At 36.3% G+C, this 26752-nt stretch overlaps 4 protein-coding genes across 5 annotated transcripts; 2 read left to right on the forward strand and 2 right to left on the reverse strand.

The window, feature by feature from the left end:
* The first annotated feature begins 10265 nt into the window (after positions 1-10265).
* Positions 10266-12240, forward strand: LOC125215175 (zinc finger protein BALDIBIS-like). The gene is made up of 3 exons (XM_048116515.1): positions 10266-10719; positions 10800-11199; positions 11285-12240. Exons 1-3 carry the CDS (start codon positions 10572-10574, stop codon positions 11946-11948), a joined length of 1212 nt encoding a protein of 403 aa, XP_047972472.1. The 5' UTR covers positions 10266-10571; the 3' UTR covers positions 11949-12240.
* A 1531-nt stretch (positions 12241-13771) lies between these two features.
* LOC125214617 (cilia- and flagella-associated protein 251-like) lies at positions 13772-17042 on the reverse strand. Its single transcript, XM_048115716.1, has 4 exons — positions 16366-17042; positions 14828-14912; positions 14187-14228; positions 13772-14089 (listed from the first exon to the last, which is right to left on the reverse strand). Exons 1-4 carry the CDS (start codon positions 16966-16968, stop codon positions 14007-14009), a joined length of 813 nt encoding a protein of 270 aa, XP_047971673.1. The 5' UTR covers positions 16969-17042; the 3' UTR covers positions 13772-14006.
* Positions 17043-17155: 113 nt separating this feature from the next.
* LOC125214616 (serine/threonine-protein kinase GRIK2-like) lies at positions 17156-22676 on the forward strand. Of its 2 annotated transcripts, XM_048115714.1 has the most exons (13): positions 17156-17419; positions 17571-17765; positions 17952-18346; positions 18949-19023; positions 19092-19136; positions 19298-19372; positions 19894-19981; positions 20063-20187; positions 20834-20929; positions 21592-21658; positions 21742-21857; positions 21936-22014; positions 22102-22676. In XM_048115714.1, exons 3-13 carry the CDS (start codon positions 18014-18016, stop codon positions 22251-22253), a joined length of 1251 nt encoding a protein of 416 aa, XP_047971671.1. In that variant the 5' UTR covers positions 17156-17419; positions 17571-17765; positions 17952-18013; the 3' UTR covers positions 22254-22676. The 2 variants fall into 2 exon arrangements, with proteins under 2 accessions (XP_047971671.1, XP_047971672.1); XM_048115715.1 differs by lacking the exon at positions 17571-17765.
* A 528-nt stretch (positions 22677-23204) lies between these two features.
* Positions 23205-25191, reverse strand: LOC125209254. Its single transcript, XM_048108859.1, has 2 exons — positions 24887-25191; positions 23205-24801 (listed from the first exon to the last, which is right to left on the reverse strand). The coding sequence occupies exons 1-2, from the start codon at positions 24999-25001 to the stop codon at positions 23372-23374; spliced, it is 1545 nt and encodes a 514-aa protein (XP_047964816.1). The 5' UTR covers positions 25002-25191; the 3' UTR covers positions 23205-23371.
* Positions 25192-26752: the final 1561 nt, after the last annotated feature.

A 26752-nucleotide genomic window follows, 5' to 3' on the forward strand; every position in this document is an offset into this window, starting at 1 on the left:
TACAAATAAAAAGGTAACGAGAAAGGGAAGAAAACAAATGACAAATATGCGTCAGAACAGAAGATGGACAATCAGGTGGCGTTCAGTTGCCATGACTAATTATCATGAGACTATCTATTTTTTTATAGATTATTTTAGTTAAAGGGGAGAGACTACGACTAATAATCATGAGACTATCCATATAGATTAAGTTGTGGGGTCAATCTTATGAACCAAATATGATAAATATTTAATCATGAGATTTAGTCTTGCCAACCGAACACACTTTCAGTGTAGAGTTTCAAAGATGGTCTAGTTGGAAAACAAAAGATATATTTAAACAAAAAAAATAAATTTACACAGAGATATATTTAAACAAAAAAAAAGATTTACAAATAATATTCCATGACAATAATTACAAAAAACTTATACTCCTCCGTCCATAATAGATGTCACACTTTCCTTTTTAGTTTGTCCCACAAAAGATGTCACATTTCCATTTTTAGAAAAAAGTTCTTTCTCACATGAATATAAAAGTTATATTTTCTCTCTCCATTTAATACACAAAACAAAACCTCCTAAAATCTCGTGTCGTGTCGTCCCATAAGTGTGACATTTTTTATGGAACGGAGGGAGTACTACTTTAAGGACATAAAAATTGAGATGCTATTACCAGCGTTTGAATTTTTTTAAAACTAACCATAATTTAGGACGCAAAAGAAAGCGTCTCTAAGTTGACGATAAATTATCTTAATCTTTTTCTTTTTAAAGATGCTTCTATTTGTGTCCTAAATTTTTGTTACGACACCAACAATAAAGACATTTTATGAAGCGTTTATGATATAATTAGAGACACAATTTATCGGCTTTAATTGTATAAAATACATCCTTAGCCATTTTTTTATATTGTAGTGAACTATCTTATTATAAACAAGAGATTTAATGTAGTCTTGTGAGGATTGTTAAAGCTAAAATTGCAAAATGAGCTCTACACGGTAAGAAGTATCTAATGTACATATTCCATGACCATGACAATTAACTTAGTATTGCTTATTAATCTTGAAGCGAATGATATGCATATTAAACACTCTATAGGCTACATTTGAAGTTTATTAAAAAAATCAGAAAAGTGAGAAAATTTATGACATTTTCGGCAGTTGTCCCTTTTATAATTCGCTAACTTGGAAAAATGCTAGGGAGTAGGGACACGTGTCCTGCGAATTGCTGGGAACATTTCAAAAATTCTGATTAATTACTTCGCTAATGCATGTTCTACATTATATATTTTCATTATAAAATTTAAGAAATGAATGTTTAATTTGTTAAGTAGATAGATAAAAACCAAGAGAGAGCGAAAAAAAATAATAAACTAAAAAGTGAATAAAGTTTGAGAGAATCAAGTACGAGAGAGTAAAGTAAGAGTGGAAAAAAATATTACGAGAGAACGGGGAGTAATAATTAATTATGCATGTACTATTAATTAGTTGAGTTTAGAGAGAAAGTACAATATGGGAGCAAATTTCATAAGTAAATAGTCAGAATTTCCACCTCATATTTTGTTTAGAGAATCAAAAAATTAAATGTCACACAATGCTGACTTATTTGACACTATTTGCCTATAATTTACTATTCTGGACTCTAGAGTTCTAATTTCCAAAAGTTATAAGAAATCAAAGGTTTGGTAGAAAAATTCCAAATCAAGTCGTTATACCAAGAAGTTAGGGCCCTGTTCTTGGTAACTTTAATTTTTTGGATAACGACTTTGAAAGGGTCCATTTCCTAGCATGAAAAATTGAAAAATTTATTTGGACGAACTTACGTATATATTTAAGGGCAAATACTGATTTTTTTTTTGTATAAAGCTTGATCAAATTCATATTCATGTACTAGGAGTATAATTTAAAATAGCTGAAAAAATTATGAAATTTAGATTTCTTTGTAATACCTACTTCATAACAAGATAATAAGATTGTTTATTGATGTTTTTCAATCAAACGACATTGTTTTCTTCATAAATAGACGACTTCGTTAAATTTATCGCCAATGTTGTTCACATTCATATGAGTATAATTTTATCAAATAGTTTTGATGTGAACATGTGGTAATTGCGAACAAATCCAAAAATCATGATTATTTCCAACTAATATTTTAAAATTGTGGGATAAACTAGAATTTGATAGAAAAAAATCATGATTTTTTCTAGCAATTTGAATATAATTTTATTATTTTGCTATGAACTTATGATTTAAAAAAAAAATCAATTCACCACTCATCGTTGTTTTTATTTAGATTTGGATACCTTATGGAGTAATTAAGCGACGACTCGTACAATATTACTACCAACTTATAGCTGGATGGTAAGGTCATACACAGTGTTTTATTGTTGCTACATTATCAAGTCAACCTTCAAACTGATTGGTTGAGATATACTCTCTCTGTCCCACGTTACTTGAGTCATTTCTTTTTTGCACTCGTTTTGAAAAAATAATAATAAATAGTTAAAGTGGAGAGAAAGAAAAGTAGGAGAGAGAATAATGTACAGAAGAGTCTTAACTATAATATTATCTTTTTTACTTTATTTTCTCTCCATTTTAACTATTTATTATTATTATTTTTAAACGAGTGTGAAAAAGAAGTGACTCAAGTAACGTGGGACGGAGGGAGTAATGGCTTTATCAGAAAAATGAAAATAATAGTACTAAGTATTCTTATGCAGCAAAAAAAATAAAAGTAAAAATAATCTGAAAACTTAGTTAGAGTCTAAAGAATTACCGAATTAGTACTAAAATATAAAGTGTCGAGATGGCGAAAAACTCATAAAAACTAGATTAGTTTAAGCAGTAGCTAGCTTATTTGGTATAATGATTACAATCTCATTAGCTGACGGTCTAAAAAATAACTTTTGTTCTAGGGGATACATAAACAAAACATATCTATCAAATTCACTCATTTGTTTAGTGTTAAATGAAATTTCTTCGCTGACTGGAATGGTTTATTGTTGGATTCGAGATTATGTGGGGAAAAATCATTTGGAGATTCATCATGTACTAGTAGCTATTATTATTAATTAAATGGATTCTAAGACGAACCTTTTTTGTCTTTTGTCTTTTGTCTTTTTTTAAATTTTAAATCCAGCCTACCATTAGGGATGTCAATTGGGCCGGTCCATTGGGTTTCGGCCAATCCTACTCGGGTTGCAGGTCAATCGGGTGCGGGCTTGCCGGGTTGTGATTTCTTTCGTGTTGTAAAAGTTCGGCCCTAACCCTAAAAACTTGGGTTTCGGGCTAGCCCAACGGGTTAATCGGGTTGTTACCGATAAGGTTAAGGAACGAACAATCCAATAAATCACGATGAAAATTAGTTATGTTTATAAAATATAAAATATTTAATTATGATAAATTTGATATATATGCTTAAACTCAATCATAAAATACTAATATTTGTGATATTTTGTGAAATTTTAATACATGTTAAACATGTAAATATTCTTTTAGTGAGATTAATTTATTTAACAATTATTATATTAATAAAAATTCAATATATAATTTATATATTTACAATAAAATTGAAAGTTATCTCTTTTTACTTATCTATGTCATAAAATTAGTCAACGAAATATCGAATTAGGAGTAATAAAATGGAAAAATATAAATTTTACCAGGTTATCGGGCCAACCCATCAGGTTTTCGGGTCTGGCCCTAACGGGTTGCAGGTTAATCGGGTTTTATTTCTATCGGGTCTGGCCCACATGCATATTTCATTCATATGCATGTGGTGGAGTGGTAGAGATGCCTCTATTTATACTAGAGGTCCTAGGTTCGACCCCCTCTAACCTCATATTTTAAATTTTTTTTAAACAAGCCATTTTACTCATACAAAACCGGTTTCCGGTTCCTGGTCCAACCGGTCGGACCGGCCGATTCTATTGGTCCAAAGCGGTTTGACATACTAACGGTTTTTAGGGGTGAACCGGACCGAACCAGTCACCGGTTCACGGTCCAACCGGTCGAACCGGCAGGTCTGATCCGTTTTTTAAACCACTGGTTGAGGTATTAACTAATTGGGGGGCACACAGTACATGCAATGGAGTACAACTCTCTACGACTCTACTCATAGAACCTACTCAATTGATCTGTAGATGATAGTATCATATGTTATTGAAATGTTACGAGTTCAAAATTTTACAATATTTTTTGGGTTAAAGTAATACAAATTACAAAGTCAATACTGTACGAATAGCAATTGTAGGTAATTTTAGTTAAAGATAGGGACCCATTTTTATCAAAAGTATAGTAGGAGTAGTATAAAAAGTAAAAAAAAAAAGAATAAAAAGAATTAGATTTAAAGTATGTCAAATATTCAATGCAGTTGAAATAAAGAACTCGTACTACTTGTAAACAATGAAGCGCTTCCACATTTGAGGTGACAATGTAAAGAATTTCTACGAACATTAAATAAAAAGTGAGTGGATTCCATAAAATTGTGTGAATTGGGTCCCCAACTCTAAGTCAAGGAAACAGTACTAATGGCGGTCGATTGGACCAACTAATTAATTAGACATGATTCCAGGAAAATTACGTTGCTTATTTTTTTATTTTTATTTTTTGGTGAATTAGGAGAAAAGGATTTGAATTACTCATGTAGTCATGTACTATTGTTTTCTAATTATTGTAGACTCGTTTGACCTACTAATGCTAAGGGCTAAGGAGATCGAATTTAAATTACACTATAATATACTCCTTCCACAATCAATATTCATGTCTTACTAGTAATATGATCTATTGACTATTATTGTTTTCCTTTTTTAACCCCCCCTCCCTTTTTTTTCTCTCCTATTTATTCATAGAGTAAAGATCAAAATTGGTTCTAAACATATGGCCGTTTTATGGTTTTGGTCATAAACATGATCTTTTGGATTTTTTGGTCCTGAACATATGAAAATTTAATCATTTTGGCCCTCCGTCAATATTTCTGTTAAAAACTAATGGTCAACGAATTTAATTCCGATTATGACCAAATTAAACTTTTAATTCTGATTTTTTACTCCCTAATTAATTCCCTAATTATTTTTAATAAATTAATTCCCTAATTCTCTCAATCTCAAATTAACTCTACAGATAACTAATCTTCTCAATTCCAATCTTCTCAATTCCAAATTTGATTATTCCAAATGATGTTGCCATTGGTGGTGGTGCTGCTGTTGATGGTGGTGATAATGAGGTGTGAAGGGGAAAGAAAGAGGGTTTTGGTACACCGGAATTCCCCTAATCGGCCTCAGCAAATTCACTTCCTCTCCCAGCTGCGGACGGGCGAAGCCTCCGTGGAAGAGGTGGTGGGGCGCGGCGGAGGTGTTGGTGGTGTCGGAAACCCTGGCTGGATTATAGAGGTTGAGGTCGGGCTTGGGCATTGAAGAGAGGGAGGCTCTTGACTCGAGAGCTCGCTTCCAAAAACCCAAATCCATTTCTTCTTCCCCTCCTCTCCTCCAGCTCGATGAGGTGGTGCTGTTTAAAGGGCTGATCCAGGTCTGGCTGTGCCGGAAACAGCTCCATTCTCTTCTTCACTTTCCCCTCTTTAATTTCTCTTCGCCAAAATAATTCACTTGTGTGGATATGGATTGGAGGATTGTTTGTTGAGGAATTGAGAAGATTAGTTCTCTACAGAGTTAATTTGAGATTGAGAGAATTAGGGAATTAATTTATAAAAATAATTAGGGAATTAATTAGAGAGTAATAAATCAGAATTAAAAGTTTAATTTGGTCAAAATCGGAATTAAACCCGTTGACCGTTAGTTTTAACGGAAATGTTGACGGAGGACCAAAATGATCAAATTTTCATATGTTCATGACCAAAAAATCCAAAAGATAATGTTTAGGACCAAAAAACATAAAATAGTCATATGTTCAGGATCAATTTTGGCCTTTACTCTTATTCATATGTAGTAGTTAACAATACTTTACTTATTTTTCCGCTCTATTACATTTATATTAAAATCTTATCAAACACTATTATTAATAATGAAATGAGAGAATATAAAACAATAGTGTATACAGTAGCCGCAGTCTCAAACAAAACCATTAAAAGATGATAAATTAAATATGATTATGCACATTAAATATTAGAGACTACAAGACCGAAATTGGATTGACATGGCTGATGCAGCTGCAGCCAATCCCCGCCGCTCTTCACCGCAAAATAATTTGTATATACAATTCAATTTTATCTCATCTTTTAGCATCACAATGCTATGTGATGTTGCATCAAATAATGGATACTACTATTTGACAATATTGTAGTAACTAAACTAGTTCCATTCAATAATAAAAATTTAGTAATTTCATCGAAATAATAGTCAATTTATTCTCATTTTCTACTACCAAAAAGAAATAACTAAAATACTTATTTGAGATAAGTTATGTAGATGTTGGAGGGACAAAGGATAAAAGAGAATTTGGCAGAGGATAATTGATCCTATAAATAGAGCCTGCTGTTGCTGCTGTGCCCCTTGTTTGCCGGAACATATGTCTATATATTTCATTCACACACACACACTTATATATCTATTATAGTACTACATTTGAAGCTCTGCAATAAACATATAGTGATACTTATATTTGGAAAAAGGGGTTTAATTTGTGATTGAAAAAGGAGTTGATGGAGATGGGTGTTTCTTTGGCCAAGTTGAGCAGGCAGTTTTACGCAGTGTTTTGTTTAGGTGTTGTTCTAATCTCTACACTCATTGCTAACCACTACTACCCCTCTCAATCCCACGATGATCAACTCTCTAGCCGCCGCTCGCCGCCTCAAACTGGCGTAGCTACTTTCTAATTTTTCTTATCAATCTTTTTTATGTTGATTCTAAAACTTCTAGTAGTACGAAACACTAATTTTTTTTTATTGTCTTGTGTTTGTATTGTACTACTATAACTATGTTTTTGTTGGATCTTGACGAAATGGAAGAAAATAAAAATAAGAATTGGATAAAGAGTGTGCCTTATCTTTATCTCCATTATTGTGCATCATGTCATGGCAGAATGGGGTTGGATTGTGATTTTGTGAGGCTATGGAGACAGCTGCCTCAAGCCCCTCCACATTTTCAGACATTGTATACAAAGGGTGTGATTGGTAGCAAAAAAGGGTTTTCAAGGTTTCACGTATACAGAGTTTTTCTTACTTTTACGGATAATGTTTTCCATGGTATAACAGTGTTTGGTACATTTTTTCCAAATTCAGAAACCACACTATCAAATGTTTGGTAGAAATTGGTTAAGAGTTACCCTCATGTGGATAATAAGGGAAATGTCAATAATATCCTTGAGTATGGAGCAGCTCTACATGTTGATTCTACAGGGAAGTAAAATGGCGGCTACTTTCTTTAACTTTGGCGCCATCCTTCTCTCATTCTCCATGCAACACCTTCTTGGTACCCTCATTCCACCACAATTCCACAAAATACATCTTCTCCATCCAATACAGCTGCGATGTCTACACATGCGAAGAAAAAACTCACATACTAGGGCAGCCCATCGAGTATCAGTTTTTGTTTTTCAAATCTGAGAACGTCTCGTTCATATGAGTCCGGACGATGACCTCGATTATAATAACAATTGTCTTTGACTCCGACCTCTTTCGCTGACTTTCGTTAACCATCCTACATAATTTGAAAACAATGAAAGTTCATGGCAAAACAACAATATCATCACTGCAATATTAATTTTTTCCACAAAAACGAACAGAACACAGCTCCAAGCAAACACATTGAACAAACAACAACAAAAAAGGGTATGGGACTTGACAAATAACAGCTCAAATTATCAATACACACTTTAGACTCAACAACCGAAAGATATAAGTCCAGAATGAACACAACCATAGTTACTATGAGAAATTACTTAGACATATCGCAGAACAAATCCAAAAAAATGCATTATCAACACTGCAGAGCCACAATCTGCACCCCTAATCATTCACACAATCTCCCAAAGTTACAAAATGATTCATTGTGTTGCAAATGGAGTTAAAGCTGCTAGAGAAATCAAGACAAACCATAGGCACAAAAGCAACAATATAAACAGAGATCAAATACTTAAATTTACGGTTTCAATTCATAAAATTCTCAATTAAACAACAAGATATAGGCAAATACATCCGTTCAATTCCAGTGACAGAGTGCGAAACAAACCTCGGTATACTTGAACTGTTGCTCGACCTTCTTAATAACGCTTCCTCATTCCAAGCACTTGAAAGTGCCTTGGAGGAGCTCGGGTCGGACCTCGCTGGTGCATGTGACGACGCCGCTGACGGCCACGTGCTTGACGATCTTGGCGGTGGCCAATTCCCTGAGCTTCTTCACCAAGGGGAGGTTGTAGAAGGCGAAATTGATGTCCTTGTTCGGATTGTCGTCGGCGATGATGGTAGGGCGGAGCTCCATGATGAAAGCCTTGCAGGCGCTCTTGAGGTAGGGCTCGAAGCGCATCGCAGTGGATGAAGAATCAGACCAATTCCTTAAACTTTCACAACACAAATAAACAAATAAAATTAATAAAAAATGCAACAAATCATAATTTTGTACATTCTACTGGAGTACAATTTAACACTTCAAAATGACTTTTACATTAATGTTCATGTGTAGTACTCCTAGTATGTTAATAAATGCGACACTAACCTTTTAATAAGTTATTATTAATGTCACTTTAAAATAATATTTGTTTTTTTTATTATCTTTTCTCATTATAATATTTGTCATTCAAAAAAATAATTATCTTTAATAAGATGAAGAGACCAGTATTCAAATTTCTCCTCATACTCCATAAAAATTTTCATAATTAGTAAACGCATCTACAAACTCCATTCATTCTAGGCTCTTTTTCTTGGGCCTAGCTCAATTTGAACATCTCTAGTTTAGTAGTATCAAAACCTTGAAGCCCATTACTTAATTTCTCCATAAAAGTTTAGAAATTTATAGTTGAATATCTTTCAAGCCAGACTTAGGCCCACTATTGCGTAATGTATATAGGCTGGAAATGTTAAGTCCAATTATGTCACAAAAAATCAAGCACAATTATAGTGGGATATGAATCATATATGATTTCGTACTTCTCTCAATGAATCATAAGGACAAAGAAAGTAAACAAATTGTGTGGATTGCTCAAAAGGTAATGGTTAATGTCCGAAGCTAAATGTCTTGAGTTTGAGTACATTATGAACAACTTTTAAATTCTGTTTATTTAAGTTATGCATAACGAAGGGAAAGTACACAAATGGATTTAAAAGAAATGAGATTAATTATAACATTTTCAATGCAAAATAGATATAGAAAAAGAAAGCATTGATTCTTATAATTTTGAACTGAATAGTACTGTAATTGGAAGTGTTAAAAACACCATTGACACAAAAATATACCAACCATGCATATATAGACAAACATATATATATATATATATATATATATATATATATATATTCTGAAGTTAATCACAATAAGACAAGAAAAAGGAAAAATCTCTCTCGCACACACACCCACACGAAAAATGGTACTACTACCCAAAAGTAAAAACAATCATGGCGTAATCATTTTCACTTTCCCCCCGTAAACTTTTCATAACCTTTTTTTTGTTGAATTCCCCAAATTCCCAAATCTCTCAAATAATAATTCTCCATTCTCTCAAATCAAATTTGTACTACTCGTTTTCAAATTTCAAGCAATAATATTCAACTATTAGCTCAGACTATAGAAATTGTTGCAGCAGTTTCATTTTATTTAACTCACACTTTTCTAGAGAATTTCTCACTTTATTGGGGTTCAACGATCTGAGATTGGTTACGTTACCTTCACCTAATCCTCTACCTTATAGTAGTAATATTTAATTTCACACGTACATATTACACCGCATCAGTATAAATTACAAGTATTGACAAAAATTCAAATATACTACTACTAGCTTTACTTGAAAAAGTTTCAAATGCATATAAGAAAAAATTAACTAACTAATTGTCGTAATTATCTGAGCAAATTTGCACTTCCTTCTACAGGAAGAGAAGTGGTAGACCTGATTTTGACCTCCGTCCATTCTTATAGTCCCATTTTGATTCGATACGAATTTTAAAAAATTACTATATTTGAAATTAACTATAAGACAGCGAAATGGGAGTGAGGAATTACATACATACATACACCAATATATACATTCAATAATTACTAATCATTGTTAGTAAAATTCAAATTTCGTGGTAATCAGTGCCCCTTCAAATATATATACACATAGATAGAGATATATACATAAAGAGAGAGGGTGGTCCAAGGAGAGTCCATCCTGACCGACTCTTAGCAGCAGAAGCAGCCATATACGATAAGGAGAGAGAAACATACACCTAAAATATTCTCTCCTCTCTCCTCATCACCTCAGCTCACCTAGGTTTTCATGGCTAATTGCTTTCCTTCGTCTTATTTTCAGCAAAATATGCAAGAATAAGTAAAAACGTTTGCCTCCACTTTGCCTTGACCCAAAAACCTACACTCAAATAGTGTTTTTATCCATTTCCACCCAAATTCTTGCTTCCTCACACACATAACAAAACTAGAAATTTGAAAGAGAATGATGTCGATTAACGACGAACTATCTTCGGTGAATCCACCTCCCCTGAGAGGGCTCATTCAAGAGCAATTCACCATCAACCCCACCAATCCAAACCCTAGCAATATCAATCCCTCGAAACGGAAGCGAAACCTCCCCGGAACACCAGGCAAGAAGAGCAAACACACCTATTTATATTTATATTTATGTTTATTGATTGATGACTTTGATGATGATGGTAATATGCAGATCCGGATGCGGAAGTGATAGCGATGTCGCCCAAGTCTCTGATGGCGACGAACAGATTCGTGTGTGAGATCTGCAACAAGGGTTTCCAGAGGGACCAGAACCTGCAGCTGCACCGGCGAGGGCACAACCTGCCGTGGAAGCTGAAGCAGCGGAACAAGGAGGAGGTGGTGAGGAAGAAGGTGTACATCTGTCCCGAGAAGACATGCGCGCACCACCACCCGTCCAGGGCTCTCGGAGATCTCACCGGGATCAAGAAGCACTACAGCAGGAAGCACGGCGAGAAGAAGTGGAAGTGCGACAAATGCTCCAAGAAATACGCAGTCATGTCTGATTGGAAAGCTCACAACAAGATTTGTGGCACCAGAGAATACAAGTGTGATTGCGGAACCCTCTTTTCTAGGTCTACTATCATCACTTCCTCTTCTTCTTCTTCTTCATCATCATCTTCGTTGTTTTCTGAGACTAACGCTAACAAAAAAACGCAGAAAAGATAGCTTCATCACGCACAGAGCCTTCTGCGACGCGCTGGTGGAAGAGAGCGCGAGGTTCAGCAACAGGAACGGGCTAGTGATGGATGCTTTCCAGAACAATAGTAACAATAATGTGGATTTTTCTGGGGTTTTCGAGCCGGGGAGCCAGATTAACCGGTTCCCCTTGTGGCTGGAGTCTGCAAATTATCCGAATTCGTCTAACGAAAACACTTTCTTGAATACTAATGCGAGCAGATTGCAAGAGGAAATCATCCACCAACAGCTGGACTCACAGAGCCAGTGGCTGAGCCGGGGGCAGGAGGAGGAATCTTTCCTCGGAGGAGTGCTGAAAGAGGAAGACAACAAATCAAGTTTGTCCCAAACTCCCTCCTCACTTTATTACACTCACCAAGCAGCAGCAGCTCCCATGTCCGCAACTGCATTGCTGCACAAGGCGGCTCAGATGGGCTCCACTAGAAGCGCGGCTGGGTTCGGCCTCATGAGCCCTTCCTCCTTCTCGAGCTCGGCCCGTGGGAAAGATGATCAGGGAAGCAAGAATCAGAGGGTGATGGAAGGGGAGAGCAGCCTGACTCGGGATTTTCTCGGGGTCGGAGGGAAGGAGTTGAAGTCCAATTTCTTTGCTACGATGGAGATGGGCCATTATAACAGAAATCACTGAGGTGAAAAAAGAATGGTGGATTCGATTTTGAGGTGAAAAGTGAGAAGACAAAAAGCTTCCAAACAAGACATGCAAAACAGAATAGATCGATCTTGTGAACTGTCAGAAGAGAGGAGGGTCCTCTTCTTATTTCAAATTTGTGTTGCATTTGTAGAAAGGTTATTTTTTTTTTGTTTTGTTTTTATTTCTGTTTTTTTATTTTAGTGGAATTTTAGGGTTTCATTTCTTGGACCACGGATGTTTGTAACGTTCTGTTAAAGGGATTATTCCATGTGCCTTCAGATTTAACAAATTTTCTGTCGTTGGTAATTTTAATTGACTGTGTGTGACATCTTATCAGTGTGTGTGTGTTTTGTTTGTGAAGTAGTAATAGTGAAATTATGCGACTTGTGCTTTATTTGAATAGTGATGGAAGCGTCATGTGCATTGTTTTTTTTATTGTGTACTAGTAGTAGTATATTTTGAATAGTGATGATATTATTATGGCTTGATTTTCCTTTGTGATTTTATTGTATTGTCTTTGTCCTTTTCCTTGTGGATTGTTAGAATGGTGTTGCATCTTATGCTTTATCTTGTGGACTATGTGCAACAATAAAATAAAGTTGGAATAAACTAAGAAAACGTAACCACCCTTCTTAAAATTTGATACTATATGGCAATCTTCCTTAGTTTTTGTTTATATAGGGAATTTATATTCTTTAAATATCAAGATGCGGCTTGGTTGGCAAAACATTTCTCTTCATCTATTAGTATAGGGTTTAATATGGAAATCTATTAATGATCACATTTTAAGGAAGAAGGAAAAATAACTTTGGACCGAGTGGTGGGTGATAGTTTTCCATTTCATAATTATGAGTATTGGGATCAGATTCGCCAAGATTCACTTCAAATTAATGAGACATCTTTTTACACAAGTGTGATTTGATCAATCTCACGATCAACATGCCAATTACACTTACAAACACAAACTAATAACAAATATCAAAACTTCAGATCTATACAAGATAAGACTATATCTATTTTATTACAAAAACAAAAATGTAAAGAAGTACTCTACTACTATCTAAAAGTGTACACATTTCATAATGAAGGCTTAGACACAACACAACCATAGTCTCCACAGATCTACAGAAGACTGCTATCATTTACCGAACAATCGCAAATGAGAAAGAAGAAGACACAAACCATCTTCACAAACCACCACAAACCCTAACCTAGCCGTCATTACCGAACTAACTACTAAGGTTCTTACGAGATCAAGGAGAGAATGAGATATTTGGTGTGGATAATCAACGTGTAGAGAAAGAAAGGAGTTTAGTTTGACTTTCTTCTTAATTTAAAGTTAAATGAGTCATTACTAATTCTTAAGCATATAAAAAATCTCTTATGTTTTTATTTTGAAAACTGTTTAATATTAAATGGGATGTCCCAAAAAGAAAATTGTAGAAGAGTTTGAGACAAAGTATTACTCCGTTGTACATAGAGCTTACATAGATGAAGGCATGAAGCTGATCGGAACCTAATTAATATAGTAGTAGAAATTTTTATATTTCAAATTAGAAAAACTACTTCCTCCATCCCACAAATTTTATCACACTTTGACCAAACACGAATAGTAAGAAATGTACTGAAAAGTGAATTGAAAAAATTAGTGGAATGCGAGTTCTACTTTTATATAGTACTGTATTAGTTTTATAATAAAATGTGAGTGAGAATAAGTTAATGGAATATGAAGTCCACTATAAAAAATGGTAAAAAGTGAAATGTGACAAATTTTGTGAGACGGACAGAAATGGAAAAATGTGCCAAACTTTCGGAGGGAGTAGAATGGAAAACACTACCCAGATTTATGATTTCTACCAGGAGGAAGCTTGCATTTTTTCAATAAAGTTAACAATAATGTAGCCGCAAGCTCATATAGCTATAGAAAAAGAAAAAAATGAATCACTCAAAACAAAAAAAAAAGAGCTTATCTTCTACAAATTCTTCATTAGAATTTGCCACTTAGAAAATGCAGGCAAGAAAGAGACTGGTGAAAGATTGTACACTCAATCCAGATTATTTCTCCTTAGCCTTCGTCATCTCAGCCTCTTCCCCTAGTGCTAAAGCATCCTTCGCCTTCGTCTTCTCAGGAACAAAATCTAAGAGCACAAACAATGGCGATGCGAATTAACTCTTAAGAAAGAATTAGACAAACACCAAAACACGAGATCAGTGTACTGAAAGGAAGAAAAGTACCGGAGATAAACTGAAATCGCTTCCGTTTGGAAACTACTGAAGCTGTACACAGGATTAAAAGCAAGTCAGGTATAAATTTAGTTAAATACAAATATATGTCGATTGTAATGCACTATTTCATCTCAAACAGTTACTAGTTGTATTAACTTCAATAATATTTGTACCAAACTATGTACAACGAACTCATCTTCAGTTAACACTAACAAATTACTTATTCCTTTGCACTGGCTCATCCGCTGTCATCCTGTGAGGATCTCTTCTCAGTCACCGTACCAATAATAGCCTCACACAATTTGCTAGTGAAATAGCAAAATGAATGAAGAGTTCCAATGGTGGATGATACAATTTATGTGAGATACCATTTTAAAATCATTTAAATTACAATCTTGAGGTGGTAGAGCAACCTAAAGATTGTAATATAAATGATAAAACGGTAGCAACCTCAGTTGTTACAACTATAAATGGATTTTCAAGGTGATGTATTGTGCACTTTGAACTCCAGAAAAGGAATAACAGACAGCAACACCATGCTTATTCTTAGCATTCAAAATGCATATGAAGGCATAGTAGCATGTATCATGGACGAATGATGCTTCACTTTAAAATTAAAGGAACAAAGTAATAGAAAGAAGAAGCATTACACAAATGATTGTAAGCAATCTGTTTTTTCTTTTCAAGAAATGCGCAAGCATATGCCTCCTTGCAGAAAACTTGAAGAAACTTCTCCTGCAACCACAAGGCCAGTAACACATGAAAAATTAAGCCCAGGCAGTTCAGTTTCAATACCTTAGTAAATTTCAGATATTTAAAGGTCAATGACACTTTATCCAACAATTGAACAGTTCCTCAATTAATACGAAACTCTTGTCATATTAGAGAAATTTAAATTCCTTCTCAAAACACCATTCATGTATGATGACACCTGATGTTATATACAATGAAATATTTCTATCCTTTGGCCCATATTGGGAAGGGGATATTCAGTAGTGTTGATCTTATATTTCTATCTATTCCATCAAACTGGACTACTGGAGCTGTTGGATCATAGTATATAACTCATCCATACAAACTCGATGCAAAAATAACTTCAGTGAGAAGACAAATCAGGTATAAATTTAGTTAAATACATTGTGGCAGAAGCGCAATAATTGTTCAGAGAAAGGCAAAACAATTCCTTATGTCTTATATTAATTGGTGTGTGGTATAGGCTTTTTACCTAAACGTGAACTGATCGGAAGGGAGCAGAAGTACACAAATGCGCACATAAACAGAGGTCAAAGGGGTTCACTCTTTTCTCTTTCTATTTTCCCCGGATATAGAGTTAGAGATTTGGGCATTAGTTATACAACGCACAACTAAAGTTGCATAATTTTTGTAATATCGAATAAAAATGACCTCAAAACCAAAATAATGCAGAAAAAAAAAATCAAATAATGCATTCAAGTTAGCATGTATAAAAGCTTCATCTCTACTAAAACTGAATTGTCTAGGTTATCCACGTGCATCATGAATGTGTCGTCTTGATTAAATGTATTCACTAACAGTTAAGAGTCTATGCCGAATTAGACAACACGTGTCAAGAACTCAGATGACCTGTAGCAAATTTAACTTAATCTTTCTCAAAATGAGATCTGTAGCAATTAATGACAATAACACGACACTAGAAACAGCAATAACACGAGCATTTTGTTCTTTCACTAAAGTTCTAACTACAATGCTCATATACACTGCCCCAATCACAAAAAGACAAACCACATCAAAGACATAATGGAGCAATATCTGCATCTTTATCCACATTTCATATTCGGGGATGCCAACCTCACATACGATAAGCAGCATTCATGTATTTTCCCCCTCGTATCCCCAGACTATAGATTGGGTTAAAATAACACGTACTCTCACCTTGCCATACCTCACTAGAGACTATCAAATCCAGCAAAGGGAGATACATAGATCTTCGGCTCATGGAACAAATTCTACCCTAATTTTATCTGATATATAAAATCTAAATTCATGAGTTATGATAAGCAGTTCGAATTGCTCAGCCTCAAATCTTCTAAAAATGTCAATTAAGTAGCACAACACGTATTTGCATCAATGCTAGAATTTTTTGCAAGCAAACCCTAACTCCTCGAAATCAGAATTCAATCAAAAATTAGAATTCAATAAACATCCATACCGAAGCTTTATTGATGACGAATACCGCCTCCTGGAAAAACTTACGATCAGGATTCTCGACCTTAGCAATCCGATTGATCCGCTTCATCGGAAACACATACTGCGCGTTCTCGCCCTTCTCCTCCGCCTCCGATTCGTCTTCCTCTTTTCTACTTCTCTTTTTCCCCTTACTCTTCGCATTGTCCCTTTTGCCTTTCCTATTAACGCTATTTGGCTTCGTTTCTTCATCTTCATCTTCCTGTTCCTGTTCCTGTTCCTCTTCCTCTTCCTCTTCCCCTTCCCCTTCCCCTTCCCCTTCTTCTTCTTCCTCTTCTACCTCTTCTTCCTCTTCTTCGTTGCTCGAGCTCCTCTGTTCTACTCCGTCGTCCTCCGCCTCACTGGAATCCGTGGCCTCATCGTTTTCCGATTCCACACTCGAGGACGGAACAACGGATACTTCCGTATCCTCGCTGGAAGCATCGCCATTGGCGGCCTCCGTGATTCTGTTTCGGCTTCCGTTGCTGCTGTTCCCGATGGTTTTAGGAGAATTCTTTGTTGTGGCGGGGCTGGTGGAATCGTTGTTGGGGTTTCTGTTCCTCCCCGAAGGCAATTGCTTTCTCGCCATGGTAGAAGATTGAGAGTGTTTGGATTTGAGTGGGAAATATATTAAAGAAGTGCAGCATGCGCGCGGCCCCACTAAACATGGGCCGGATTTGACTAATCTGGGCTTTTCTGAATGACTTTTGGGCTTAATTTGAATAACCCGTAATTAAGTAAAGTTTCTAAATATTGATTTATCTTGGCACGTTATATTTCCGGTTTTGCCCCGACGATCTCTCCACTACAAATTCCCACCGTCGCTTCCGGCCTTCACCCCAAATCCTCCCATCTTTCCGTTAATTCGGACAAAACCAAGACGAACCCATCTCAATCATCGGATCCCGCCGTCAAATTTCCACAAAGTTGCAGAGAAATATCCTCCGATTTTTGAATTGAGTCAATGAGAATCAGCTCGCTGTTCGCTCTGTTAGCTAGGCTTAATAGCAGCCGTTGTTGACACAATCTCCACTACGCCTGTAAGAGACGCTACTTTTTTTCTTTTAAGTCTATTGATTTTACTGTCACTTGTTGAATTTGAGTTTTGGTTGATGTAGAATTACCAATATTCTGGATGCAAAGCCTTTTTTTTTCTTCTCCCTTTTATTCTGAAATTAACTTCATTTTAAGGGGTTGGCGTCCATTGCGTTTTGACTCTTTTGTAAATTGGAGCACTAATTGAAGTGAAGTTTAAGCGATGTCGGCCTTGAATCGCATATGGATCAATTTTTTCAATTCCTTATTTCATTTTGCTGAATGGTATCCTCTGGAATAACGTTGCTGACTGGGCGCCTGAAGCCCACTTGGCCTATTTCTCTAGACAAGGTGAGAACTTTATTGGCTATATTTGAATTTACTTCAATTAGAACAACAAATTGGAGTCCTTGAATATGAAAAAGTTATAGTTTTTCCTATTCCATGGTCAACATTATTCAAAGATTTGTCCATCTGCCTTATTGCTGCTTGCTAGGAGAGCATATTGTCTTATCGTTTTGATGTCTATTTTTTCAGGTTTTGCAGTTGAGAATTATCTTAGAGTGTGTAAATTCTTGGGCCAGAGTTTTGGTACTGGGATGTTCGCTAAGAGGAATTCGATCGAGAAAGTGACAGAAATGGGCTGCTGTGGGTGTTTTGGTTTCTCATTTCTGAAAAGTCCCAAGAAGGTGACAAAACCCACCAAGGCAACTAGCAAGAATGTAAGTGAGGAGTTATTGTTGCATGATGATCCCGAAGATGAGCAGGGTAGTAGTTTCCAGGATGATACGGATGGGTCTGGAAATGCGGATGACCTTGACTTTCAAAGCCCAGCAAAACGATCACTCGAGATTCTCACGAACTTGATTCAACACGAGTTGATATGTAGGGAGTTCCCTGTTAAGGAAACCGACAGTGTCGTTCGTTCGGAGGTAAGTTGCAGAGCAAGTATTGATTTGTGCCTTTTTCTCAAGCATATATGGATCTTGTGCTGCTATAACATCTCTGGATGTGAGGATTTGAACTGAATCATCAACATGATACAATTTTAACTAGCTAGACTGTTCCAATACTTTGAAGCTTTTATATGAAGTATGGGGAAAATATGCAAGGTTTTTGTCCTTTAAACCCAAAATACCCCTCCTTACAGAAAAAACTTAAGTTACTTAGAATAAGTAGAAGAAGAAAAAGACGAAAGTGTGAACCTTTCCCATTGAGTGTAAGTAAGCAATCACTGGAATGTTTGGTTATCGACTTAACATGATGGTCTTATGCTTCATGCTGAGATAATTTTACCTGATATTGCAAAGATTACTAAAGTAAATCAGAGAAGCCTAAATGTAAGCCAATTGTCTGCGGAAACATTCCCAACATGCGGGGCAGTAAAACTTCTGGCATATATTTATTTTGGTAGAGTGGTTGGCCATGTCATTTTGTTCTGATCTCATTCAAGTGGATCTCCTTTATTAATGCAGTGTTTTAGCCTGCATTATCATCATTGATGCAAAGCTCATATTAACTGGTTTACGTCCAGGATGAAAATGGAAACAAGACCATTAATGAATATGTCCGGGTGCGGAAGATTGGCGCTGGTAGCTATGGGAAAGTGGTGAGCATATAGTTAGGAGATTATAGCTTCTAGATATGAAGTTCTGAATTAAACATGTTATTGTGCAGGTTCTCTACCAAAGCCGTTTACATGGAACATATTACGCAATAAAGGTGGTGTCTTCTCTCATGTTTGCTCAAGTATTTTGCATTATTTTTTCTGCAATTAAATGTGTTATTTTATGAATGCATTTTCCTTGTTTTCAAGGTGTTTATGAATGATAATAAAAACCTCTAATACAAATAACCATCTATTCTCTATTTTTGGGTACCAGATCTTTCACAAGTCTCATTTATCAAAGCTGAGAGTTTCACCCTCAGAAACTGCATTGAGTGATGTTCGTCGTGAGGTATTGATGATTTATTACTATGCGTTCTGAAATTACTATTTCAGGGTCAAAAGCAGGTTGAGTGTACACTTCTTAAGCTATGTGTCGGTGAAATGGAAATCTAATCTAGAAACTTTAGCTAATAGAGATCAGTATCATTTGAATATTAGTTTGGTCCCTTGCGTTGATGCAACTCAATTTCCATTGAAGCTATCATGAATGTGTTTTTAGTAGAGCTCTGCAATGTGAATATAATAAATAACATTTCATTTGCCCCTACTCTAGTACCAAATTAATTGACCACATCATCTTAAAGCTTAAGTAGTATAGTGTGTGGGCTGTTAAAAAACAAGGTAATACTTATTTTCACGTTCTTCATTATTGTTAATTTGTCCTTTAGCAGGTAGATTGATGACCCTCTTAAATATTTGTTCTTGATGGTTAGCTCTCAGTTTGAAGAAACTACTCTGGTCTTACTTTTGTAACCTTAATATTATCTAATTCTCTATGTTCTACATGATAACGAGTTTTTATGTTTTTAGGTTTTAATCATGAAAGTGCTGAGTCATCCCAATATAGTCAATCTTGTCGAGGTTATCGATGACCCAACGGACGATAACTTGTATATGGGTATCATATGCTTTTCCTAGTTATGCCCTCTCCCTAAGTCAATATTTGTTGTTGTTCAACCAATTTCCTACTTTTGTGCAGTTCTTGAATATGTGGAGGGCAAGTGGGTCTTTGATGGCGCTGGTCCACCTAGCTGTCTTGGAGAAGAAACTGCACGGAAATACATACGTGATGTAGTCTCTGGTTTGATTTACCTCCATGCTCATGTACGAACCTACCTTCCCTAATAAGTATAATTCTAGAAATCATATATCAGTGAAAATCTCAGTCAATTGTGCTTGGTGTATAGTATGCATGCAATTTATCTTCCACTTCACTATATGCTAATATCAACCATGAAATAAAGTTCCTAGGTTCTTGTATAAATTACTGATCAATGTTAACTTGTGTGAGGAATTAGCAAAATCTCGCCTATAATAGATTTTCTCGTTTAAAATTTACAGACCTCTCCAAGGTCTTCTAATCAGTTTAGCTAATTTTTAATTTCTTCAACTAGGATACTTAACTACATTATGCTTTAGTTGTTATCAAAGTTTCTTAAGAAATTGATATTTTCTGTTGATGATTCGATGTAGTTCTTTTGCTTGGTAAGATGATTGTGTTGTTTGTTGTACTACTGCTTACAACTTTTTTCGTTTCAGCGTTTTAGTTAAGAATCTTAAGATGAGATTGGATATTATATAAGCCGATGCTCTGCTATTGCCAGTGTTGTGCTAATTTATGGTTGATAAGTTTAACCTAGTGTACAATGGTTACTTTTTTGCCATTTTAGTTCTGTTTAGCTTTTTTGCTGCTCACTCAAATTCTCAAGCGCTTTCACATTGCGTATGATTTATTTCCTGCAATCAACAGAATATAGTGCATGGAGATATCAAACCTGATAACTTACTAGTCACAAGTTCTGGCACAGTCAAGATAGGGGATTTTGGCGTCAGCCAGGTTTTTGAGGTAAATGATTTTTCCTTGTATATATTTCTTTGTTTTCAGCATTGTGTTCATATGTTTGCTGGAGAGCCTCGGTAGAGATTTTGTTTCTCCTGAACCTCTGTCCCCCCCTGGACAACTAACAGGGGGCACAACATGATAGTTTATGTCTTGAGCTGTTATTCAGCCATCTATGAATTTTTTCTGTGAAAATATAAAGTCGTGAGGCTTAAATTAATGATAATAAGTCTAGCACCATGGGCAAAATTTTAGACCTTTTGATTTCTCCTGCTCAAGGACATGGATCTTGTCCGCTTCCTATTTGATTACTTAATAATGCTATGCTCGAAATATTTGTAGATCCCTTATGAAGATGTCAAACAAAACCAGGCTCAGGTGTAGTAGTAATATTGCTTTGTCATCTATCTGAAATTGAAATTCAACCTTATGAAAAGGTTAAACATCGCATATAACTGAAGCAAACGAACTGTGGGGCTTCAGTCTGACCTATGCCCATCCTGTGGCTGTACGCTTGGTTAATAGGAAAATCATTTGCCATCATGCTGAGAGTGTTCTTGCTATGTTTAAACTTTATGTGACTGCTATTTTTACTCTCTTTGCAAAAAAGCATTGCCCTATTGACATCAGCTACTGTTCTTCTCTCACATGCTCCCTTTTATATATAGGAAGACAATGACGATCTTCGACGCTCTCCAGGAACTCCTGTGTTCACTGCCCCTGAGTGCTGTTTAGGTTTGTGCTCTCTCTGTCAGTGATGGGTCTGGTCAGAACTACATATTCTAATTGTCTTATCATCCAACCCATGCCATATGTAGGCCTAACCTATCATGGAAAAGCTGCCGACACCTGGGCGGTTGGCATTACTTTGTACTGTATGGTTCTGGGGAAATATCCATTTCTAGGGGAGACGCTTCAGGACACTTATGATAAGGTATGGTTTGTGATGCACGTATCTTTTGAATGCCATTTATGTTGGCATGTTGTGTGATTACAAATTATGCACCCTCAGATTGTAAATAGCCCGCTGTTGCTCCCTGACGAGATGAATCCTCTCTTAAAGAACCTAATTGAGGGCCTTCTCTGCAAAGGTCTGTCTCTGATTTTAAACATGTTACTGTTTTTGAGGACAGTTCAACCTTGTTATTCCCTGGTTCACCTATGATCTTATTATGCAGATCCAGAAAAAAGAATGACGCTAGAGAATGTCTCGCAGCATGATTGGGTCATTGGAGAAGACGGGCCCATCCCTCAGTTTTTGTGCTGGTGCAAGCGCAAGAGACTGCAGAGAAACGCATCTGATGGAAATGGAACAGAAACTCTCAGTTAACGACACTAACTGGGAGTATCGTGCTGCTGCCATTTTTCTTGTGGCTATTCTGCTCATAACAGTTACTCACTTGGGTAATGATCTCCAGTTACGTATGTGGTTTACGAAACACGAAGATATAAGTAATGGGCCTGTTAAGACTTGGTGTGTAGGTTGCCAAGAACTAAGTACGTCTGAGGCTTCTTTGTTAACACTTTTCCGATTTCTCGCTGCACGGGGAATTTTCCCTATAATATTAAGAGCGTATTTATCTTCTCCGATTAGCTGGTTTTCCTGATCTATATAGACATGTACATATATTTCGGAAAAATACTAGACTGCACCTTTGTATTTAAGTAGTTTTTGTGCATTCTATACTTCATAGTATTTATGAACATTCGTTTGGTTGATCATTCCATACTTTGAGGTTTCTTGTTGCTTGCACACTGGCTTTCATTTAATTTATACTCTCTGTCTCGAGGAAGTTGAGTCATATTTCTTTTTGGATTGTCCCAAGATAGTCATCTTTTTTTAAAAAAAGATTACCCTCTTTTCATATCGTACTTATTTTTACTTTATTCTCTTAATTTATTCTTTTCGCACTTTGACATCTATCACATCCATTTGTAAACAATGTATCCAAAAGATATGCCCCATGGGAAGGGGAAGAGTACTATTATTTAGTACTCCACTTTGGAATCACGTGAAATCCAAGACTGACTAAGATAGTACTACTAATATCAATAAAGCTAATGAAATATCTTAGAGATATTGTATTTATATTTGAGAACCGATCGATCAAATTGTGCCACTTAGCACTAGGTCTTGACAATATGTTTGTGCTTCTTTACTGTGGCTTCCGAATCTTAAGTTTTCATCATAACCACCAAAAATCATATCATAAAGTTTGTATATAATGTTTACTTATTTGTATCGGATAAAACTAACTTTTAAACTAGGGAGAGGCATAAATCACAAAGCAAACAAAGCAACACATAACATATAGCATCTCCTCCAGCAACGACAAGAGGGAATTACACATTCAACACATTACATTAGATAGGTGGATTTCTACTCAATCCGCCATCTCTCCACACTTTATTCAACAACAACACAAACAACACACAAACACAAACCAGTCACTCTCCGAACCACTGATGGGCATAGACACCACTCTTCCTCAGACTTGTAAAAAGGGTGGTGCAGTTTCCCATCATCATCGTCTTAGACTCTGCACTGTCTTCGCAGCGCAGGAAGACTTCATCAACGCGACATATTGCTCCACTCTTAAACATGTCCACGAGGATGTTGAGCTCCACAGACTTGGCATTCATCATGAGGACTACAAAGTCTCCAGCGCCTACTGTTCCATCGAACCAGCTAATGAAGTCGAAGGCTTCATCGTGCAAGGGCGCAACCAGATGCTCGTCCGAGCTCAACTCTGTGACAGTAGCAGCAGCATCTCCGCCAAGAGCAGGATAGTACACGAAGTTGGTACCTGGGTCCGTTACGTAAGATGATAGGACCGAGGTTTTATGATCCACAACGAACTTCTGCAGAGGTGCGAGGTGGTTGGAGTTCGACTTGTAGTTTTTAGATATTTTTGCAATGCTCTTCTTTGCAAACTCCCCCGCCCCAATGTTGATGAAGACCAATTTGTTCCTCGAGGAAATGTTCATCAAGTCTGGCAGGTACGAAAGCTCTGGTTTGAATAGCCCGGATCTAAGGGGCTCGATGTACTTCATGAAGGGCTTGTTCGTTGCAACCGACGGACAATCAGCAGGGAGACGAAACTCCTCAAAAGAAGCAGAATTTTCAAGCCTTTTCTTGAACACCACCACAGAGAAAGAACCAAAACCACATAACTGGACCACATCGGAGCTCTTCAAGAACGATGCAACAGTAGCAGCGGACCTAACCAGGCCGCCTGCGTAAATCCTCCAGCCTCCCACGAGCATAGCACCGGTCCCACCCGGGCGCAGCACACGCTCGATCTCCAGCACTAGGAGAGCCGGGACCGAGACCCTATCAAGATCTCTCGAGAATGCAAAGTCGAAACTGTCATCCTCAAAGCCGAGCTCATACAGGAATCTCCTCTTGAAAAGGGAGAAAAAGGGGTGCTTGTCAACACCCAAGGCGCTGGTCAATCCCAGACCACGCAACGCCACGACAGCCGAGGAAGATCCCTCCCCAACACACAATGCTCTTGCACTCGACTGCAAGAGCTTCTTCCCCATCAGCTCCTCAAACACAGCTCTAACCATATTCTCACTTTCTACGCAAGCTGCTGCGGCAGGAGCCACGAACACAGGAAATGTGAAACCCGACGGCATATTAGTTCGATTGAGACCGGGGTTCGGGCCCACATTCAAAGGGCATTCGTCTATGTTGGACAAATTGGGCTCGATTAATCGAACCTCACGGGCCATTTGCATCATAGAGATAACAATCAGTGCTAAAACAAGCATAAAGGCCCTCAACAACACACGCCTCACAATCGGGCCACGGAGCAGTTGCCATTTCAAGAGATTCAAGTCCATTTTCTCAGAATCAGATCCAATTTCCCAAATATTTCAAAGATGCAGATCGATTACGGTAAAATTGAAGAAAAGGGGCAAGCAAAAAGCAGGAAAAACACAAACTTTAGCGAGTGCAAAACCTGGAGGAGGTGTGATTTCCACCCACCAGTAATACGATTGACATTTGGAACCCTAACCAGACCCTTCTCGGAACCCTTTTCGCGGCGGGGAGAAACCGATTCGGACCCATAGTGGAGTGAATTTGAGGCTCAATTCATGGTTGAGGTGGAATTTACATAGTTAGAGGTGAAGGTGGGAGTGAAATTGCTGTAGATTTGGATCTGGAAAAGAAAAGGGGAGAGAAATGGAGTGGAGAAGAGGAGAGGTGGAGCCGCCGATTGCTGCCAATAAATGTGATAATGTGAGTGTGTTGGGTTTTGGACCTTATTGATATCCATATGATTACAACTGATGAGTATCAAAGCAGTGTTTGATTGTAGGAACCTTCTTTGAACTTCGATGGTTGTCGGTGTGATTTTACTAATTTATTCGAGTTTAAGGCTGAGTTGATCATAATTAATTACTAAGTATAATAATGTATGCCATGCCTTCATATCTTTGATCAACTGATAATGATATGTTATTAATTGTCAACTAAAATTATAAATCTGGACTTAGTAAATCTGATAGTATTTGCGTGTTTGTCACTTATTGAGCTAGCATAACTGCATAAGTGTTTTTAAGATGGAAAAATATATGACTACAATATGTAAAATTTTGTCTTTCAGCATATAAAATACTATTTGACATAAATATTAGCGAAAATTACTATTCGATGTCGATCAGAAACTTAGCGTACCTACCCGCCACTTAACTAGTTAATTAATTCTAGTGTAATGTAAAAAACTTTATAATTTTGATTTACAGTAGTATTATTCACAATGCGATTGAAAATCCTGTTTAAAGAAAAAAAAAAAGGTGAAAATCATGTGACTCCATTGGGCTGATTTGCGAGTTTTTTATTTGGGCCTTTTAAGTGATCCAAAAATGATCATGTGACTTTTACTTTTAGCATAATTAATTCCAGTCAATTGGTGGACTATTTATTGCATTCACACCAATGACTAAAGTAAAATAGAGAACAAGAGATATGCTGAGATTGGGATTTGGGAGCAAACAACATAATCCGATCTCAAGTTAATTCAACTCAGGATTTCTTAATTTTAATCGTGAAAAATTACTATACAGGGAATTGTTGCGGGAGTCAATTTTGTTTCGAGCACTTGTATCATTATCGAGGCAACTTCAAGACTATACTTCATTCCTTCTTTATTAAATATCTTATTTTAATTAAATACAAATTTTAAAATGTTTAAAAAGAAAAGTGAAATACAAAAATTAGTTGTAACACATGAACTGAGATACTACGTCGGTTTCACGAAATAATCAACAAATTTACTACTTTATTTGACCATAATTTAAATTTTAAAACTCCATCTACTCTTTTCTTTCTTTTCTTTTTATTAAGTGAACCTCACATCCCGTTTAAATCATTATACCCGCCTTCCATTATAAACTAATACAACAGTATATAAAACTGAGAACTACCATGCTAATTTTTCAACCATTTTCATTAACAAAATCAAATAATCTCTTAAAATGCAGAACAATTCTAAGATAATTTTTTTAATTATGGACAAGTGAAATATTTAATAGGAGACATTCTAAAATAAAAATATAAGACATATAATTAAAATGAAATGGATACCCAACTAAGGCTGAATGGGAGATTACCAATTTCACCTTTTTTATGTTATTATCATTATATAGTTGGGTAACATGCAAGTTTGCCTTTTTTTTTAAAGATGACCAATTACCAATACCACTCATTTAACTAAGATATTGTTACAATATTGAAAGAGAAAGTATAGTTCGAAATGAGGTAACTCGAAGCCTATATTTAGGGGTGTAAATTTGGATACCCGCAGGTATCCAAACCCG

This window comes from Salvia hispanica, chromosome 3 (genome assembly GCF_023119035.1).
Source record: "Salvia hispanica cultivar TCC Black 2014 chromosome 3, UniMelb_Shisp_WGS_1.0, whole genome shotgun sequence".
NCBI classification, from domain to species: domain Eukaryota; kingdom Viridiplantae; phylum Streptophyta; class Magnoliopsida; order Lamiales; family Lamiaceae; genus Salvia; species Salvia hispanica.

Bases quoted from the DNA above. Each gene is read 5' to 3' on its own strand.
- LOC125215175 (XM_048116515.1), top strand. From the start codon at position 10,572: ATGATGTCGATTAACGACGAACTATCTTCGGTGAATCCACCTCCCCTG. The intron at 10,720-10,799 runs GCAAGAAGAGCA...GGTAATATGCAG, and splicing joins AAACCTCCCCGGAACACCAG to ATCCGGATGCGGAAGTGATA. The intron at 11,200-11,284 runs GTCTACTATCAT...AAAAAAACGCAG, and splicing joins TGCGGAACCCTCTTTTCTAG to AAAAGATAGCTTCATCACGC.
- LOC125214617 (XM_048115716.1), bottom strand. From the start codon at position 16,968: ATGGCGAGAAAGCAATTGCCTTCGGGGAGGAACAGAAACCCCAACAAC. The intron at 14,913-16,365 runs GTATGGATGTTT...TTGTGGTTGCAG, and splicing joins TCGTCATCAATAAAGCTTCG to GAGAAGTTTCTTCAAGTTTT. The intron at 14,229-14,827 runs GTAATGCTTCTT...TCCTGTGTACAG, and splicing joins GATTGCTTACAATCATTTGT to CTTCAGTAGTTTCCAAACGG.
- LOC125214616 (XM_048115714.1), top strand. From the start codon at position 18,014: ATGTTCGCTAAGAGGAATTCGATCGAGAAAGTGACAGAAATGGGCTGC. The intron at 19,982-20,062 runs GTATCATATGCT...ACTTTTGTGCAG, and splicing joins GGACGATAACTTGTATATGG to TTCTTGAATATGTGGAGGGC. The intron at 21,858-21,935 runs GTATGGTTTGTG...ATGCACCCTCAG, and splicing joins TTCAGGACACTTATGATAAG to ATTGTAAATAGCCCGCTGTT.
- LOC125209254 (XM_048108859.1), bottom strand. From the start codon at position 25,001: ATGGGTCCGAATCGGTTTCTCCCCGCCGCGAAAAGGGTTCCGAGAAGG. The intron at 24,802-24,886 runs GCACTCGCTAAA...ATCTTTGAAATA, and splicing joins TCACACCTCCTCCAGGTTTT to TTTGGGAAATTGGATCTGAT.